This window comes from Microcaecilia unicolor, chromosome 5, assembly GCF_901765095.1.
Source record: "Microcaecilia unicolor chromosome 5, aMicUni1.1, whole genome shotgun sequence".
Taxonomy (NCBI): domain Eukaryota; kingdom Metazoa; phylum Chordata; class Amphibia; order Gymnophiona; family Siphonopidae; genus Microcaecilia; species Microcaecilia unicolor.
The window spans coordinates 199,709,283-199,724,906 of NC_044035.1; the positions used below are offsets into that span (position 1 = coordinate 199,709,283).

The 15,624-nt window shown below is 47.1% G+C and overlaps 1 protein-coding gene across 1 annotated transcript in view; it reads right to left on the reverse strand.

Moving 5' to 3' along the window:
* Positions 1 to 15,624, reverse strand: part of OGFOD1 (2-oxoglutarate and iron dependent oxygenase domain containing 1) — a 683,818-nt gene that overhangs the window by 230,280 nt on the left and 437,914 nt on the right. Inside the window, 1 exon segment of the mRNA XM_030203703.1 lies at positions 6,516 to 6,629. Within this exon segment, the coding sequence (XP_030059563.1) occupies positions 6,516 to 6,629 (114 nt within the window).

Consider the following 15,624-nt stretch of genomic DNA (forward strand, 5'->3'; position numbering starts at 1 on the left):
TCAAGATGTAACTTCTCTCTTTAGGTGGCAAGGTGATCCATACTGGCTCCCACATTTCTCTAAACCGGGTGCCCGGAACACTATCCATGTTTTGCACCCCACACCTATCTATTCTCATTTGGTGATTAACTGTGATCTCCACCTCCAAATGTGAGGACCCTGAGGCATCATCCAGGCTGTCAAGATGGCATGGATTCCGCAAAAAGTTGCTAATTGCACAAATCTCTTAAACCCCGCCGGAGGTTGTGTTGTAAATTTAAAGCTATGAAATAGCAGCAATGGGTCACAGGTAAGAGTACACCCCCACCACAAGTCTATAGTCTGGAGCACTGCCCCCCAGAAACTCTGTACCTGCGGGCAAAGCCAGAACATATGCCCTAGGGAGGCCATAACCGCCCCACACTTTGGGCAGACCCCCGAGCTGGAAATGTTTGCTTTAAATGCCCGAAGTGGAGAGATGTGCAGTCTTAACAAGAATCTATATAGTTTTTCGCGCTGTATTACTGACAAACGCCGCGCATATAATTGTTTTAAATATGCTTTGCACACCTCCTCGTCACCCTCACAATTTAAATCTTTGGACCAGTCTGCTGCCAAGGACGCATAATGCAACTCCACAGTCGTGTCCCTTTAGCTGCTGGTTGATGAAATCTTAATGGCACACACAGTTGAGCTCGAACGTATAAGCCTCGGAGAGAATGTCAGACACATCCTCCGTCAGGTCCGTCCAGGGTAGAGTCTTAACATAATGTCTTAATTGGAGATACGCAAAAAAATGCCTCGCTGGGATCCCATATTCTGCAGGGTGGCAAAAAGCCGAACCTGACCCTCGTCGTCTACAATGTGCACCAAATATATAATACCCTTCTTTTCCATTGTTGAAACACACTACTCCCTGGCCCGGCGGGAAGTCCGGATTATACAGATTGAGAGGTATGGCGTTACTTTAGCTGAAAGCTGATGACGACGGCAAAGCCACCTCCAGGTCCGCTCGCAAGATCCCAACAATGGATGGCGTTTCAACGCCGCCTTAGGTAGCTACCCCCAGTGTGTAACAGGTGACTGAAGTGGGTCTCCGGGGGAAAATAGAAGTCTCTATAGCCATCAAGGAGAAGTTCCGAGGAGCCTCGGAACCATCATTATGTGTCGCATAGACATTGCTACTGTTAACGAACAGAGATTTAACATTCCCATACCCCATATTTCTCTAGGGGAGTTAGATCATAGAGGTTTTAGTCTTGGGCGTTTCCCTTTCATAAATATGTTTGCAACATTTTCCCCAATTTACTCTCGTCCCTTTTCGTTAGAAAGAGCGGGAGCTGCTGGGAAAACTTACCCATTTCGGTACCACATCTATATTAAACAACGCTATCCTTCCCCATAGCGACAATGGTAGGGCCTGCCAAGCTGTACCTGTTTTTCGTCGTCTCCAAGAGTACTCTGATGTTTTGCTGTATAATAATGTTAAGTCTCTGGGTATAAAAATCCCCAAATATTTAGCGCTACATCTTCCCGACGAAGCGGGAATTGACCTCTCCACTCTTGGAAAGTGTCATCATCCAGTGCCATCGCACCTGATTTTTGAAGGTTGAGGGAAAAGGTCCGGACACCGCTCCATATTGTTCCACTACCTTTAAGACGTATTCTAAAGAGGCTTGGGGGGTCCGCGAGCAAAAGCATGATGTCTTCATCCGCGTACGCCAGTGCACGAAGCTCCTCCCCCCTACATTAATGCCCTGTATCTTACGCGTCTTGTTAAGTATCCGCAGCAAGGGCTCTAAAGAGAAGGTCAAATAAGAGGCGGGGACAATGGGCAGCCCTGACGCGTGCCACGTTTGCACTTCAAATGGTGCCGACCTACTCCCATTCGCTACAACCCGCGCCATCATGCCTGAATAAAGTGCCTTAATTGCCCTCAAGAACCCCTCGGGGAGCCCCACCCACTCCAGGACATGAAACAAAATCCCCAGTCCACCTGGTCAAAAGCCTTAGCAGCATCTCTAGGCTTGCCACTAGCAACGGTGACTTGTATACTTGCTGTGTGCCATAGCCAGGAGGATTCTGCGAACGTGCAATACTGACTGTCCTGCGAGGAATAAAGCCCACTTGTGCACACCCACCAACTCTGCAATCCGAGTAGCCAATCTATTGGCCATCACCTTGGCAAGGAGTTTGATGTCTACGTTGATCAACGAGATAGGCCTATACAATGCCGGATTCTCTGGTGGCCTACCCGGTTTAATATGAGCGAGATGAGAGCCGTATTTTCCTTACCCGGGACCCGTGCCCTCCTGTATGACTGCCTGCAGATAGTCAAGCAATGCACCCCCCATGTGAGCCTGCATCAATTTAAGAACTCTCCCGAGAAGCATCTTCTCCTGGTGCTGTTTAGTGGCCGCAATCCCTTAATTGCTTTCTGTAACTCTCTCATCTGAAGCGGCATGTCCAACTCCATCACCGCCTGAGTTGACAATTTGGGCATACCCGCCCGATCTAAAAGGCCATTCATTGTATCTCTATCTGCCCGATCTCCCCTTTGTAAACTGCCTAAAGTGGTCTTGTAATATCTGCAGTAAACGTTCCGGTCGATTTACCACCACTCCTGTACTATCTTTCAAAGCCGTGATAGTCCGTGGGCCCCGCTTGCTCTTAACTAAACGAGCTAGTAACCCGCCTGTGCGGTTTCCCAAATCTATGAAAGCGGAACTTTTGAAATAAACACCTACGCTGTGTGTGCCATGCAGCAGAGTATTAATAGACACTTGCAATGCTACATATGCGTCCTTGTTAGCTTGGGTCGGGAGTGAAGACGTAAAAGCTTAGCCTTTCTCAATTGTCTTTTGTAAATTTACAAGGTTCGCGTCACCTTCTTGCGGCGAGCCGCCGTGTATGATATTATCTCACCTCTCAGTACCAGCCTTCGCAGCACACCAAAGAATTGAGGGTTAGTTTTGATGCTGCTCATTGTGGGACACATACTCCTCCCATCGACCCCTCAGAATTCCTGAAAATCTTTATCCTTAACCAGGTATCCTGGGAATCGCCAGGTCGGGACAGGTTTAAAGCTCCCGGCGGTTCCAATTCTACCAGACGGGCGCATGGTCCGCAACAACCACCCTCCTCTACGCGGGATTCTAGTACAAAGCGGAAGAGCCTGATGATATACAAATATATAGTCGAGTCTGGACCGGATCCATTGGGCCCGGGGACCTATGTGAAAAGTCTCGTTTCCCCAGGATGTAATACCCTCCAAGCAGCCACCAAATCCAACGAGATCACAAACTCCTCCAACATCCCCTGCTCTGATCTTCCAAGCTCCCGTCGCTGCAGGAGCCTGTGCAGTCATCTCAGGATCTAATAAAGATTCATGTCACCTGTGAGAATAAGGTTTTTACTTGATAGGGTACCAGAGCCCTAAGCAGCTCTGGGAAGAAGCTCCTATCATAGGGCGTGGGGGCGTATACGCTAGTAAATACACTTCTTACCCTGCAGCCACATCTTTATCAGTATATCTCACCCATGGGGTCCTGTAAAAGTACCTCAGATGTGACCACTAACTTCTTATGAAGCAGATGCCACTCCACTCCATCTCCCTCCCGATGATACCGAGTGAACCTGGCCCACCCAAGATCTGCACAACTTTGCATGCTCTTCCTCTGATAATCTTGTCTCCTGAAGACATGCTATGTCTGCCTTAAGGCGCCTCAAATGAGCCAAGATTTTTGTTCTTTTAATTGGGGATGTGATTCCCCCCACATTCCAAGTTACTATCTACAATTGGACATCCCATCCCAGATGGGTCTCGACCAACAGTTACCCACTTCTGCGAATCCAGGGGCCCAGCCTCCCCCCGGATCCCATGCATATAACATTTGCCTGCAGAACTGCCACAGAAATTGACCTGTACTACTCCCCTTGAAAAAGCACATACACACATGATTCTCCCCCCCTCCCCCACCACCCACCCCCCCACATCCACATCGTCAAGATACCATTATTTTCATCCCCATGTCCCCCCCTCCACCCTCCCTCCCGCCCTCTCCCCTCCCCCAAACTTCCCCCTGCTGTTACCCTTGACTTGAGTGGAACTTTGTCCATCTCAGAGGTAGTCACTAAATGCTGAGGCCCCCACTCCACCGTCCATCACTCTGGTCTCCAGCCGGTATCCAGACACTCAACAGTTAGTCTTAATTCAGTCAGTGCTCATTCTCACCGTCTGCACAAAGCAACAAATCCTCCAAAACGATATCTTTTCATCACTTATCTGTTGTGAAAGCCACCTTCCCAGTGCGATTCAGGAACTACTCCGTTGCCCTTGTACCGAATCAAATGAAGACCACGTTCCCTCATGCAGCACCTTCAGCGTGGCAGGATACAATAGCATGAATCGCATTTTCTTTTCTACTAATGACGTGCAGAGCGGGTGGAAACGGCGTCTCCTCTCTTGCACCCGCAGAGTAGTCCTGGAAATCCGGATCTGCGCGCCATCGTACTTCAGTGTGTCCCTCTTTGCACGGTACCCAAGCAGTATTTCCTCTTTGTGGGAATAATTATGAATTTTGATGATGACAACAACACGTGGCTTTTGGTTCTCCGGTTTCAGCCGGCCCAGCCTGTGAGCCCGTTCAATGCACAGGGGGCCGTAACTATCAGACAAGGCAAATTCCGTATTGAACCACTGCTCAAGCAAAAACTTAAATTCTTTTCCGGTAACTTTCTCCGCAGGCCTACAATTCGCAGATTACTCCTGCGTGCCCGATTCTCTAGATCTTCAATCTTGTCTTGTTGTACTCGCACTGTCTCTTTTAGTTGGTCAAGCTCTGGCGGCCACGCAGTTCCATGTGTCCTTCCATATCAGAAACTCTCCGCTCTGTCTCTGTCAGCCGCTTGTTAGAATCCAGCAGTAAGGCGTCTAGCTTCTCAAACCGCCCATTCAGTTCATTAAATTTTGGCTCCAGAGCCGCTCCCATCGCGGCTGTAATCTGGTTCATTTGTTTAGCGGAGAATTCTTCAATCCGCAGCTCGGTTGCTCCCACCCGCCCCATCTTAGATTCGCCGCCCGTCGGCGGCCACCATTTTCTTCTCCACTTTCACAGTCTTGTTTGGAGCTCCCTGCCGGCAATCGAGATGAGATATTGTTCCATACACTGTTCCCACAGCGTACACAGGTAAAACCACCGCGATATGGCTGGTATTCAGTCACAATTAACGATATGCAAAGCAGGGACCATCGGAGCGAAGCTGCAACGCAACCCTTCACTCACAGCGCATCACGTGACTCTCCGGAGATAGCTGGTTATAAAATAGTATATAACTGGCTATATTGTGTGATTTATTGCTGATATGCAGCCCTAACTGGATAAGTTTAGCAGTCAAATAGGACTGCATAAACAGCTGTCCTATCTTTGACCCTCTAAAAACGTTAACAAGAAACAAAGTGCCAAAAAAAGCTACAGACATCGTGGAGGGAAGGGAGAGGGACAGAAAAAAAGAGCAAAATCCCATTTCCACACACAACTGCGAGACAGGAAAGCACAAAAAGTGAAAAAAAAAGTTTCTTTGTGTCACAATAGACAACACATCTTCACTGCTTCACAGACAGAAGATGACTGCAAAGTGTGGGCCTACAAAAGGCTTCTTAAAGTGACAGGAATGCTGGGTAGTGTCCTCACTGGGGCTCCATCAAGGGACATCACCCACTTGTGAGAGACTAAGTTTTGCTTGTCCCTGGAGAAACGTTGATATTACCCATACATATGCTCATTTTTCTAAAATGGATGTTTATGCTGCATGCTCGCAGAGTATAAACATCCATTTCTCCCTATTTTAGAACAGCATCTTTGTCGACAGATTGTTTTAAAAACTGGTGACACTTAAGACACACTGACCTGTACGTTTCAATTCCTGCTTCCTATTGCTTATCTAAAATGGCGCTGCTCATGTACCATTAGTTCTTTCTTCATATAGCCACAGCTCCTCTGAATTTGGAAGTGTCAGTATACTGATGTCAGCAGTGAGGTCTCTTAAAAGTCATACCAATACTCAACGCATAAGATAAGACAACCATAAAACGGGAGCGGAGTGAAAATGAAGCACATTGCAGGAGATGGTATCAAATGATAAACTGCTGCATGATCCAACTGGAGGAGGACCTCGGATGGTTACAACTGCAGAAAGAGGTAAAGAATAAAATATTCCTTCCATTCGACGTTAGCTTCAGAACCTAGTACAAGAACAGTGCTGAACAGACTTCTACGGTCTGTGCCCTGAGAAAGGCAAGGACAAATCAAACTCGGGTATACATATAAAGTATCACATACCATGTAAAATGAGTTTATTTTGTTGGGCAGACTGGATGGACTGTACAGGCCTTTATCTGCCGTCATTTACTATGTATATCAAGCTATGTTTATATCAGAACTGTTTAGAGCAGTCACTGCCATACTTAGCACCAACATTTCATTTTTATTTCCCAAGCAACCATTTTTCACTGTCATGCAATCCATAAGACAAACCTTAAGAAAATCCTTCAGTAGAATCTCTGACCTTTCCGCAAACTCCTCTTGAACTTGCACATGCAGCTTCATGTCCAAATACATTGGATTGATCCACTCATATAAAATTTTATGCTGGAAAAAAAACAAAAAAACATTCCCAACTGAAACAAACATTTGGTTTTTAACTGATTTGGCAACAGCTTCATGTTTAATATTTTTGATACCTGAAACTAGCCATTCTCGCCATTATTTCAGACAAATTCACATTAATTCTATGGGATTTTTCTCCGCCTCCTTTGAAACATCAGTGAAAATGGGAAAATTAGGTTCTTACTTTGGTAATTTTCTTTCCTTTAGTCACAGCAGATGAATCCATTACGAATGGGTTGTGTCCACCTACCAGCAGGGGGAGACAGAGAACACTGAAAACCATAGTGCCTCTAGGACGGCTAGCTCCATCTGCCTCTCAGTATTTTGAAGCTTCCAAAGCAGTGTTAAACCGCAAAGTAGCATAACATGAACTTTCCTCACAGCGAACGAACGCCCCAGAACAGGAGCAATAACACAAAGGAGGGACGAACTCAACCTCCTATAGAAGAACAGAAATCCTGAAAACTGTTTTCCAACTTCTCCCAATGAGGGAACATGTCTGCAGGAAAAACTGAACACAAAACAGAGTCAATCAGGGAGGGATCATGGATTCATCTGCTGTGACTAAAGGAAAGAAAATTACCAAGGTAAGAACCTAATTTCCCCCTTCCTTGTCATCAGCAGCAGATGAATCCATTACAAATGGGATGTATCAAAGCTACTACTACTACTATTAGATTGTAAGCTCTTTGAGCAGGGACTGTCTTTCTTCTATGTTTGTGCAGCGCTGCGTATGCCTTGTAGCGCTATAGAAATGCTAAATAGTAGTAGTAGTAGTAGTAGTAGAAGAGAGAGTGCTCCAGTTTCAGCCCAAGAGGAGGAAATCACTCGTGGAATGAGCCTTAAAGGCGTCAGGCGGAGGCCCGCCAAACAGCAGATATGCAGAAAAAATTGCTTCCTTAAGCCAGCAGGCTATAGTGGCTTTATATGCTGGAGACCCTCTGCGAGGACCTGACAACAATACAAAAAAGGTGATCAGAGGTCCTGAAAGTATTTGACATCTGCAGATACCGCAACAGAGCCCAGCGCACATCCAGGAAGTGCAACTGCCCAAAGGATTCTGGAAACTCCTCCCTAGTAAAGGAGGGCAAATAGATAGGCTGGTTTAGGTGAAACGCTGAAACCACCTTAGGCATGAAGGAAGGCACAGTACGTACCGTTACTCTGGACTCTGAGAATTGCAGAAAAGGGTCTCGACAGGACAGCGCCCGGAGCTCAGATACCCGTCTCGCCGATGCAATGGCCACCAAAAAGACAGTCTTTAGAGTCACATCCTTCTCTGAAGCTCGCTTCAGCGGCTCGAAGGGCGAACACTGAAGAGCCTTTAATACTAGCCCCAGGTTCCAGGCCGGGCAAGGGGCCCGCACAAGTGGCCGGAGCTGAAGCACCCCTCTCAGAAACCGTGCAATGTCCGGATGTGAAGTCAGGGAGAGGCCAGCGACCTTCCCCCGAAAGCATGACAATGCTGCCACTTGAACACGCAGGGAATTATGCCTTTTTGTAAACCATCCTGCAGAAAGTCAAGTATCGGCGAGACAGAAGCCTGCATGGGTGTGATCACTTTAGAAGCACACCAAGCCTCAAACTGGCGCCAGATCCGAGCATAGGCAACGGAAGTGGAATGCTTGCGGGCCTGCAAGAGAGTGGAGATGACCTTGTTAGAATAGCCCTGGTCTCTCAATTGCGCCCTCTCAATAGCCATGCCGTAAGGCCAAAGCGGCATGGATCCTCCATGGTCACCGGGACCTGCATCAACAGGTTCGGAACCAAAGGCAAAGGAAGGGGAGCCTCCACCAGCATCGGCCAGAGGTCCACATACCACGGCCGCCTGGGCCAATCCAGGGCAATGAGGATCACCACTCTTTGATGTAGCCGAATTCGCAGGAGGAGCCGTCCTATTAAAGGCCAAGGAGGGAACGCATACAGGAGGCCAGGGTTGAGCCAAGGCATCCAACCCCGCTGAGCGAGGATCTCTCTGTCTGCTGAAAAAGGACGGGACTTTGGCATTTGTGTTTGACGCCAAAAGATCCATTACGGGCTTTCCCCATTTGGCACAGATCTGAAGGAACACTTCGTCTGCCAGTTCCCACTCCGCTGGGTCGATTTGATGCCTGCTTAGAACATCGACTTGCACGGTGCTCTGACCTGCTATGTGAGCTGCTGACAGAAGCTGCAGATGTAGCTTGGCCCAGTGGCATATCTGAGCGGCCTCCGCGGCCAGTGCTCTGCACTGAGTGCCGCCTTGTCGATTTATGTAGGCCACTGCTGTCATGTTGTCTGACAGAACTCTGACAGCTAGTTCTTCCAGGGTTTTGTGAAAGGCCAGAAGTGCCTGAAATATCGCTCTCAGTTCTAAGCGAATGATGGACCACCCCGTTTCCTCGGGTGTCCATAGACCCTGAGCATAGCTTCCCTGGCAATGTGCTCCCTAGCCCTTCAGGCTGGCATCCGTTACCACCAGGCACCAATCGGGAAGCGCTAGCGGCATTCCTCACCGCAGCATGCTGTCTGAGAGCCACCACTCCATACTGAGTCGGGCCACAGGGAGCCACGTGAGTCTGCGTTGATAATCCTGGGACATCGGAGACCATTGTTGAAGCAGGGCAATCTGCAGAGGTCTCATATGCGCTCTCGCCCATGGCACCACTTCTAAGGTGGCCGTCATCGACCCCAACAGCTGGACAATGTCCCAAGCTCGCGGGTGAGGCATCCTCAGGAGCAGACGGACCTGATTCTGCAGCTTGCACCGCCTTTAGTCGGGTAGATAAACAAACCCCGAGGCTGTGTTGAACCGGACCCCCAAATATTCTAGAGATTGAGAGGGGGTCAGGTGACTTTTGGGTATATTGACCCCAGCCCAGAGATTGCAGTACTGAGACCACTCTGGCTGTGACATGATGACTCTCTTTTGCCGAGTCCGCTCTGATGAGCCAGTCGTTTAGGTACGGGTGAACCCGGATACCCTCTCACCTGAGAAAGGCATCTACTACCACCATTACCTTTGAAAACGTTCGGGGAGCTGTGGCGAGGCCAAAAAGTAAGGCCTGAAACTGGAAATGTCTTCCCAACACCGCAAATCGGAGGAACCGTTGGTGCGGGAGCCAAATAGGTATGTGCAAGTAAGCTTCTTTTAGGTCCAGAGACGTGAGGAACTCTCCTGGCTGTACCGCCACAATGACGGAGCGCAGGGTTTCCAAGTGAAAACGCCGCACTCTCAGAGACTTGTTGACTTCCTTCAAGTCAAGAATGGGCCGAAAAGACCCGCCTTTTCGCGGCACCACAAAGTAAATGGAGTAACGACCACAGCCGTGTTCGGTGGGAGGCACAGGGATCACTGTCCCAAGGTGCAACAAGACTTATAGGGTCTCCTCTACCGCCGCCCGTTTGATGACAGTACCGCATCAGGACTCCAAAAACACGTCTCTCACCGGGGCATTGAATTCCAATCGGTAACCTTCTCTGATCATGTCCAGGACCCACTGATCCGAGGTAATCTTGGTCCACTCCTCTAGAAAGAGGGAAAGGCGTCCTCCTACAGCTGTAAAGGAGGAGTGGACCGGCGCACCATTATTGAGAGGGTCGCCCTTGAACTCCAGGCCTAGCACTGGCCGCTGCAGATCGCTTGTCCAAAGCGAAAGGAGTTCCTCTGCTGAAAACGGGCACGTGAGTAAACCCAGCACAGCGCCCCGGGCGATCCCTTCTAGCTTCACGGAAGCGAGGTCTAGAGGAGGAGGGAACCACCTGACCCTTGGAAGAAGGCCGCGGCCTATCCTCAGGTAACCGCTGGGGTTTAGCATTCCCCAGGTCTTTAACAATCCTCTCCAACTCCTCTCCAAATAACAGAAGTCCCTGAAAGGGCAACTTCACCAGCCTTTGCTTAGAGGCCATGTCAGAAGCCCAATGCCATAGCCATAGAAGACGGCGGGCGGACACCGCCACAGACATCTGTTTAGCCGCAGCTCTGACCAGATCATAGAGGGCATCAGCTGAAAATGACAAGGCCAACTCCATGCGCGGTGCAACCTCAGCGAGGGACTCCACACCATCCACGAGCTGTTCCTCTGCCTGTTGTAACCAAGAAAGGCAGGCTCGAGCAGCATAAGAACTGCAAACAGACACTCTTAAGGCTAGGCCCGAAATCTCAAAGGACCGTTTTAGCGCTGATTCCAGGCGCCGGTCCTGAATGTCCTTCAGGGCGACCCCTCCCTCTACTGAGAGGGTGGTCTTTTTTGTCACAGCTGAGACTAAGGCATCCACTTTAGGCATCCAAAAATGGGCCAAGTGCTCTTCACTCAGAGGGTAAAGATGCCCCATTGCCCTGGCCACTTTCAAGGGCCCCTCTGGGTCAGCCCATTGAGCAGAAATAAGCTCTTGGATGGAGTCATGCAAAGGAAAGGCTCGAGCAGGCTTCTTAGTACTCGCCATCCTCGGTTGAACAGGATCATCAATAGAGAGGGCCTGTAAGGCATCAGAGATAAGCGCTGGAAGCTCATCGCAGTGGAAAATCCGAACCACAGTGGGATCATCCAGATCCAATGGCAAACCGACACCTTCCTCTGGCTCCTCAGACCACGAAGGCCTGCCAGATCCCTCAGAGTCCCCACAGCCCGACCACCGGGGGGGGGGGGGGGGGGGGGGGGGAGGTGCGCCACTCTCCGACGGGGAATTTACCCATCTATGTTTAGCGTGCATCCAGTGCTCAGGGGCATCCACTTCTGACATTTGCCCCGGGCCATCATCAGTCAGAGGGAGACCAGGTAGCAATGCAGTGTCAGATACCTGCGGCACAGCTCTTTTCAGCATGAAGGCTTTATGTAAAATATGCACAAACTGAGGGAGAAAAACTGAGCCTGACCTGCCGTCTCCGAATGAGGAGCTACAGGGAACAGAGCAACTCTCGTAGCCTCGGCCCAAGGCGCCCCTCTGCTCACAGACTCCTCCACAATCGCGGGGGTCGAGCCATGTGGCGCTTCCAAGATGGCGCCCGCTGCCAGCTCCATTGAGCGGGAAGACTCATCGCTCTCCATGCTCGTACTGGCTCTACCATCTATACAGCACGTTTTACAGAGCCCCGCTGCTGATCTGCGCTTGCCACAACAGGAACAGCGCTTAACTCCCTCAGCAGCCATCGCCGAAAAACGGCGGAATAAAATACAAAATGGCGGCTTTGCACCAAAATCACCCCGATCGAAACGCCGTCCGCGGGCCCTCCCCGGAGGAGCTGAGCAACGCTCTTACCTCAAAGGACCGAGTCCACCGAGTTCCGGTCACGCTACACATCAATAAAAGACTCAGAATAGCAGCGCATAAAAAGCACGTTTTTTTTACGCTGTGAGGAAAGTTGGAGGCAAACAGCTACAGAGGTACTCCGGAGGCAGTAGAGGGTGGGAAAGGCAGGGACAAGGCGAACCTATATGCCTACATCCACAAGGGGGAAATGGGAAAGGCAGGGAAAGGGCGAACCTATGTGCCTTTAAAGTGGGCACCACCAGCCGCCACAACACCCCAGCTCAACTGGCCAAGCACAGGAGCCTCCCCAGGCAGAAATTTTCAAGGAGCTGAACAAGCTGCGTCCTACCCTGCTGGGAGATAGAGAAATACTGAGAGACAGATGGAGCTAGCCGTCCTAGAGGCACTATGGTTTTCAGTGTTCTCTATCTCCCCCTGCTGGTAGGTGGACACAACCCATTTGTAATGGATTCATCTGCTGCTGATGACAAGGAAGTTTATGTTTAGTAAAATCTGATAGATCGCTTAGCTTGGTCAGATCAAAGCTGTGAACAATTTAAATAAAAAAAACTTCTACAAAATAATAATAAATGAACTTCAAAATCAAATAGGAAAGTATGTCAATCATTCATTTAGGAAATATCACCAACCAATCATACAAAGAACTACAGAAGAGTCTAGCCCATCATCCAAAAGAGCAGTCCTCAAAAGCAATTTGAAAAAAAAAAAAAAAAAGTTTTTCAGTAGAACTTACTACCTTCAGAATGTATGAAAACTGCAAGCTGGTCCCAAAGGAAAGGCACCAACCAAAAAAAATGCTGACTTCTGGGAGGAAAATTACGTAGCCTTAGAAGGGTGAGGGATCACCATTCTAAAGTCAGCAATGGACCAAAATGTCCTGTTAGGTCTATAAGGCACAGCTATAGATTCCAAATAACTAGGGACCTGATTATAATAAGTTCCATGTGCCAAAACAAGTAGTTTAAAAGAAATTCTCAATTTAACAGGTAATCAACGAAAGTGAATGACAAGAGTAATGCGGTCATTCTTACACACATCCCTAGATTGCTGTATTTTGTAATGTCTGTAAACGCTTCAATTGATGACCAGATACACATTACCATAAGCTAATTTCAAAATATGAGAGGCATAAATCAAAAATGTAAAGAATCTAAATCTAGAAGTCCTTTAAAGGAACACAGTTGACTTAAAATAATACTGGTTCATTCTGATATAGGGCTAGTGACATTAGTTAGGCACTAAGCACTCATCTTAGCCAGCTAATTTCAGCCAAAAACGGAACATCAGTTTAAATCTAGCTGATTAAAAGGGTCTAGAGTCAAATTTTTAAAGGGCCCAGGCACCTAAATTTGCATCTCTGAAAACCAACTACTACTACTTATCATAGTGCTCAGATTCTAAATTTAGAGAGCAAAAAATGGATGAGGCCAAGGACAAGATAGTGGTCAGGTAAGGAAAGAAAGATAAGTGGCTAATCACCTAACTTGGCCAACCAAATCTAGTCAATGCAATAACAAACCTCAGTATATCCTAGGAGAAGGGAATGGACAAAGAGAATAGTAAATGTGTCACCCTGGGGGAAGTGAGAGATGGGGGTATTTATGGTGCTGGATGGGAGAATGTGTAAACAAAAAGGTGGGAATATGAGCCAGGAATTATTTTATTATTATTTGCTCGAAAATTAATAAATATTGTTTATTTTAAACTTGATTTTAGGTCCAGTTATTGGATAGCCTGGCTCATATTCCCACCTTTTTGTTTACACTTTATGTTTCGTGGGATTTATTGAGTTCTCCACGTACGTGGATTCTCTTTAGATTTTAGCTGAATGGGAGAATTCCATATTAAGGGTGAAAACCTAGGGAGGGGGGAGATATTAATAGTGCTGGTTTGCAGGAGCGGATGGAAGATGGGAATACTGAGGGTAGAGGGGGCAGAAAAAAAAAGATAAATGAAGATGCTTCTTGGAAACAGGGAGATGGGATGGAAGAGAGGAATATCAATGCCCTGATACACAAAACTTTCCATGTTTCCGTGCTAGCAACCTGCAATTTTGACTAGTTCTAGCCGGTTTAGCGAGCACGGTATTCAGTGAGAAATGCATGTTCATGGTAGCAGATAATGGGAATCATATGCAAATATATTACAATGAGCTGAATACTATTCAAATGTGCATTCCAAGTGATGCACAGCCGTTTCCCAGCAATGCACAGAATGTAGCCCCTACCTTTTACAAGGCAATTTTAATGGGCAGTCAGGAGATATTATAGCATGACGGTGGTTTCTTGGCAGAACAGTCTGCTGGTATGTTTTTGCAAAGGGATCCAACCACAGTACTGGCTTAGCCTGTCCCCTGGAGTTACATATTCACAAGGGAATACTGATGGCATGAAGAAGTACAGTATGCTAAAAATTTCTCCAACTGCAGCTCTGGCAGAGAGTTAAAAAATTGCATTTCAAGATAGGTCCACTTATTTTAAATCCTGTATGGCCACCGTCAATGTTTATTGCAACTTAATTATTTGATCATGAACTCATGAGATGTTTTGTAGAAGTTTCTGTATGTACATTTTTTGAGATAGTTGAGAGAGAAAGAATGCTATAATTAGGGTCCTACCTAAATTGTCAGGTGAACTTCAAGTAGCTGTGGCTGTAGCAAATAATAAAATAACTTACAGGAAACTTACAGGAAAAAGTTTACTGTGTAAGAGACAGCTAATAACAAAAGTTGCCGTTGCTGATGAGTGTACAGGAATAGCACTTTAGGAGAACGAGAAGGATAATTTAAATCTGTGCATGTGTTTGAAAGTTTGAAACGAGGGAGAACAATTAGGAATTAAGTGATAAAGATAACAGTAGCATGGGAGCGCATGGTTTGGTGTGGAGCATAGGAGCCAGCTCTGTGGGTGCTTGAGAACCCCAAATATTGAGAAAATTCCTTGTATATGTGCAGGGATGAATTATTTCCACTGAGCTTAGCACACCCAATAATTTTGAAAAGTTGGCTCCCCTGGTGTGGAGTATCCTTGAAGGATACTACTGAAACAGGCATTTAGGGAATCTCAGTAGAGAGGTTCCAACAATGCTGAAAGAAAGCCAGGTGTGCTTAATGAGAGAGAAGGATAAAGGATGCACATTATTCCCTCCAACTTCTAAGCAGCTTGTAGACCTAATGAAAACACAAAATTTGAAGTGTCTGTATACAAATGCTAGAAACATAAAAAATAAGATAGGAGAGTTAGAATATATAGCACTAAATGATGAGGTAGATATAATAGGCATCTCAGAGACTTGGTGGAAAGAGGACAATCAATGGGACACTGTGTTAACAGGGTACAAACTGTATCACAATGATAGGATCAAATTGGAGGGGGGGGGGGTTGCACTATATGTTAAAGAGGGAATTGAGTTGAATAAAATAAACATTCCATATGATACAGATAGCAGAATGGAATCATTATGGATAGAAATTCCATATGTGAAGGGAAGGAGTATTCTTGTAAGGCTGTACTACCGTCTGCCAGGACAGAACAAACAGATGGATGAAGAAATGTTCACAGAGATTTGGAAAGCTGGCAAATTGGGCAATGCTATAATATGTTTCAACAATTTTATTGATGATTCAACAAGATTAAACATTCAATAGGCACATTATGCTTAATCTTGCAAACATCACAAACTGATTAAACACACTAAGAACAAGATAATAGCGTTGTCATCAAAGTTT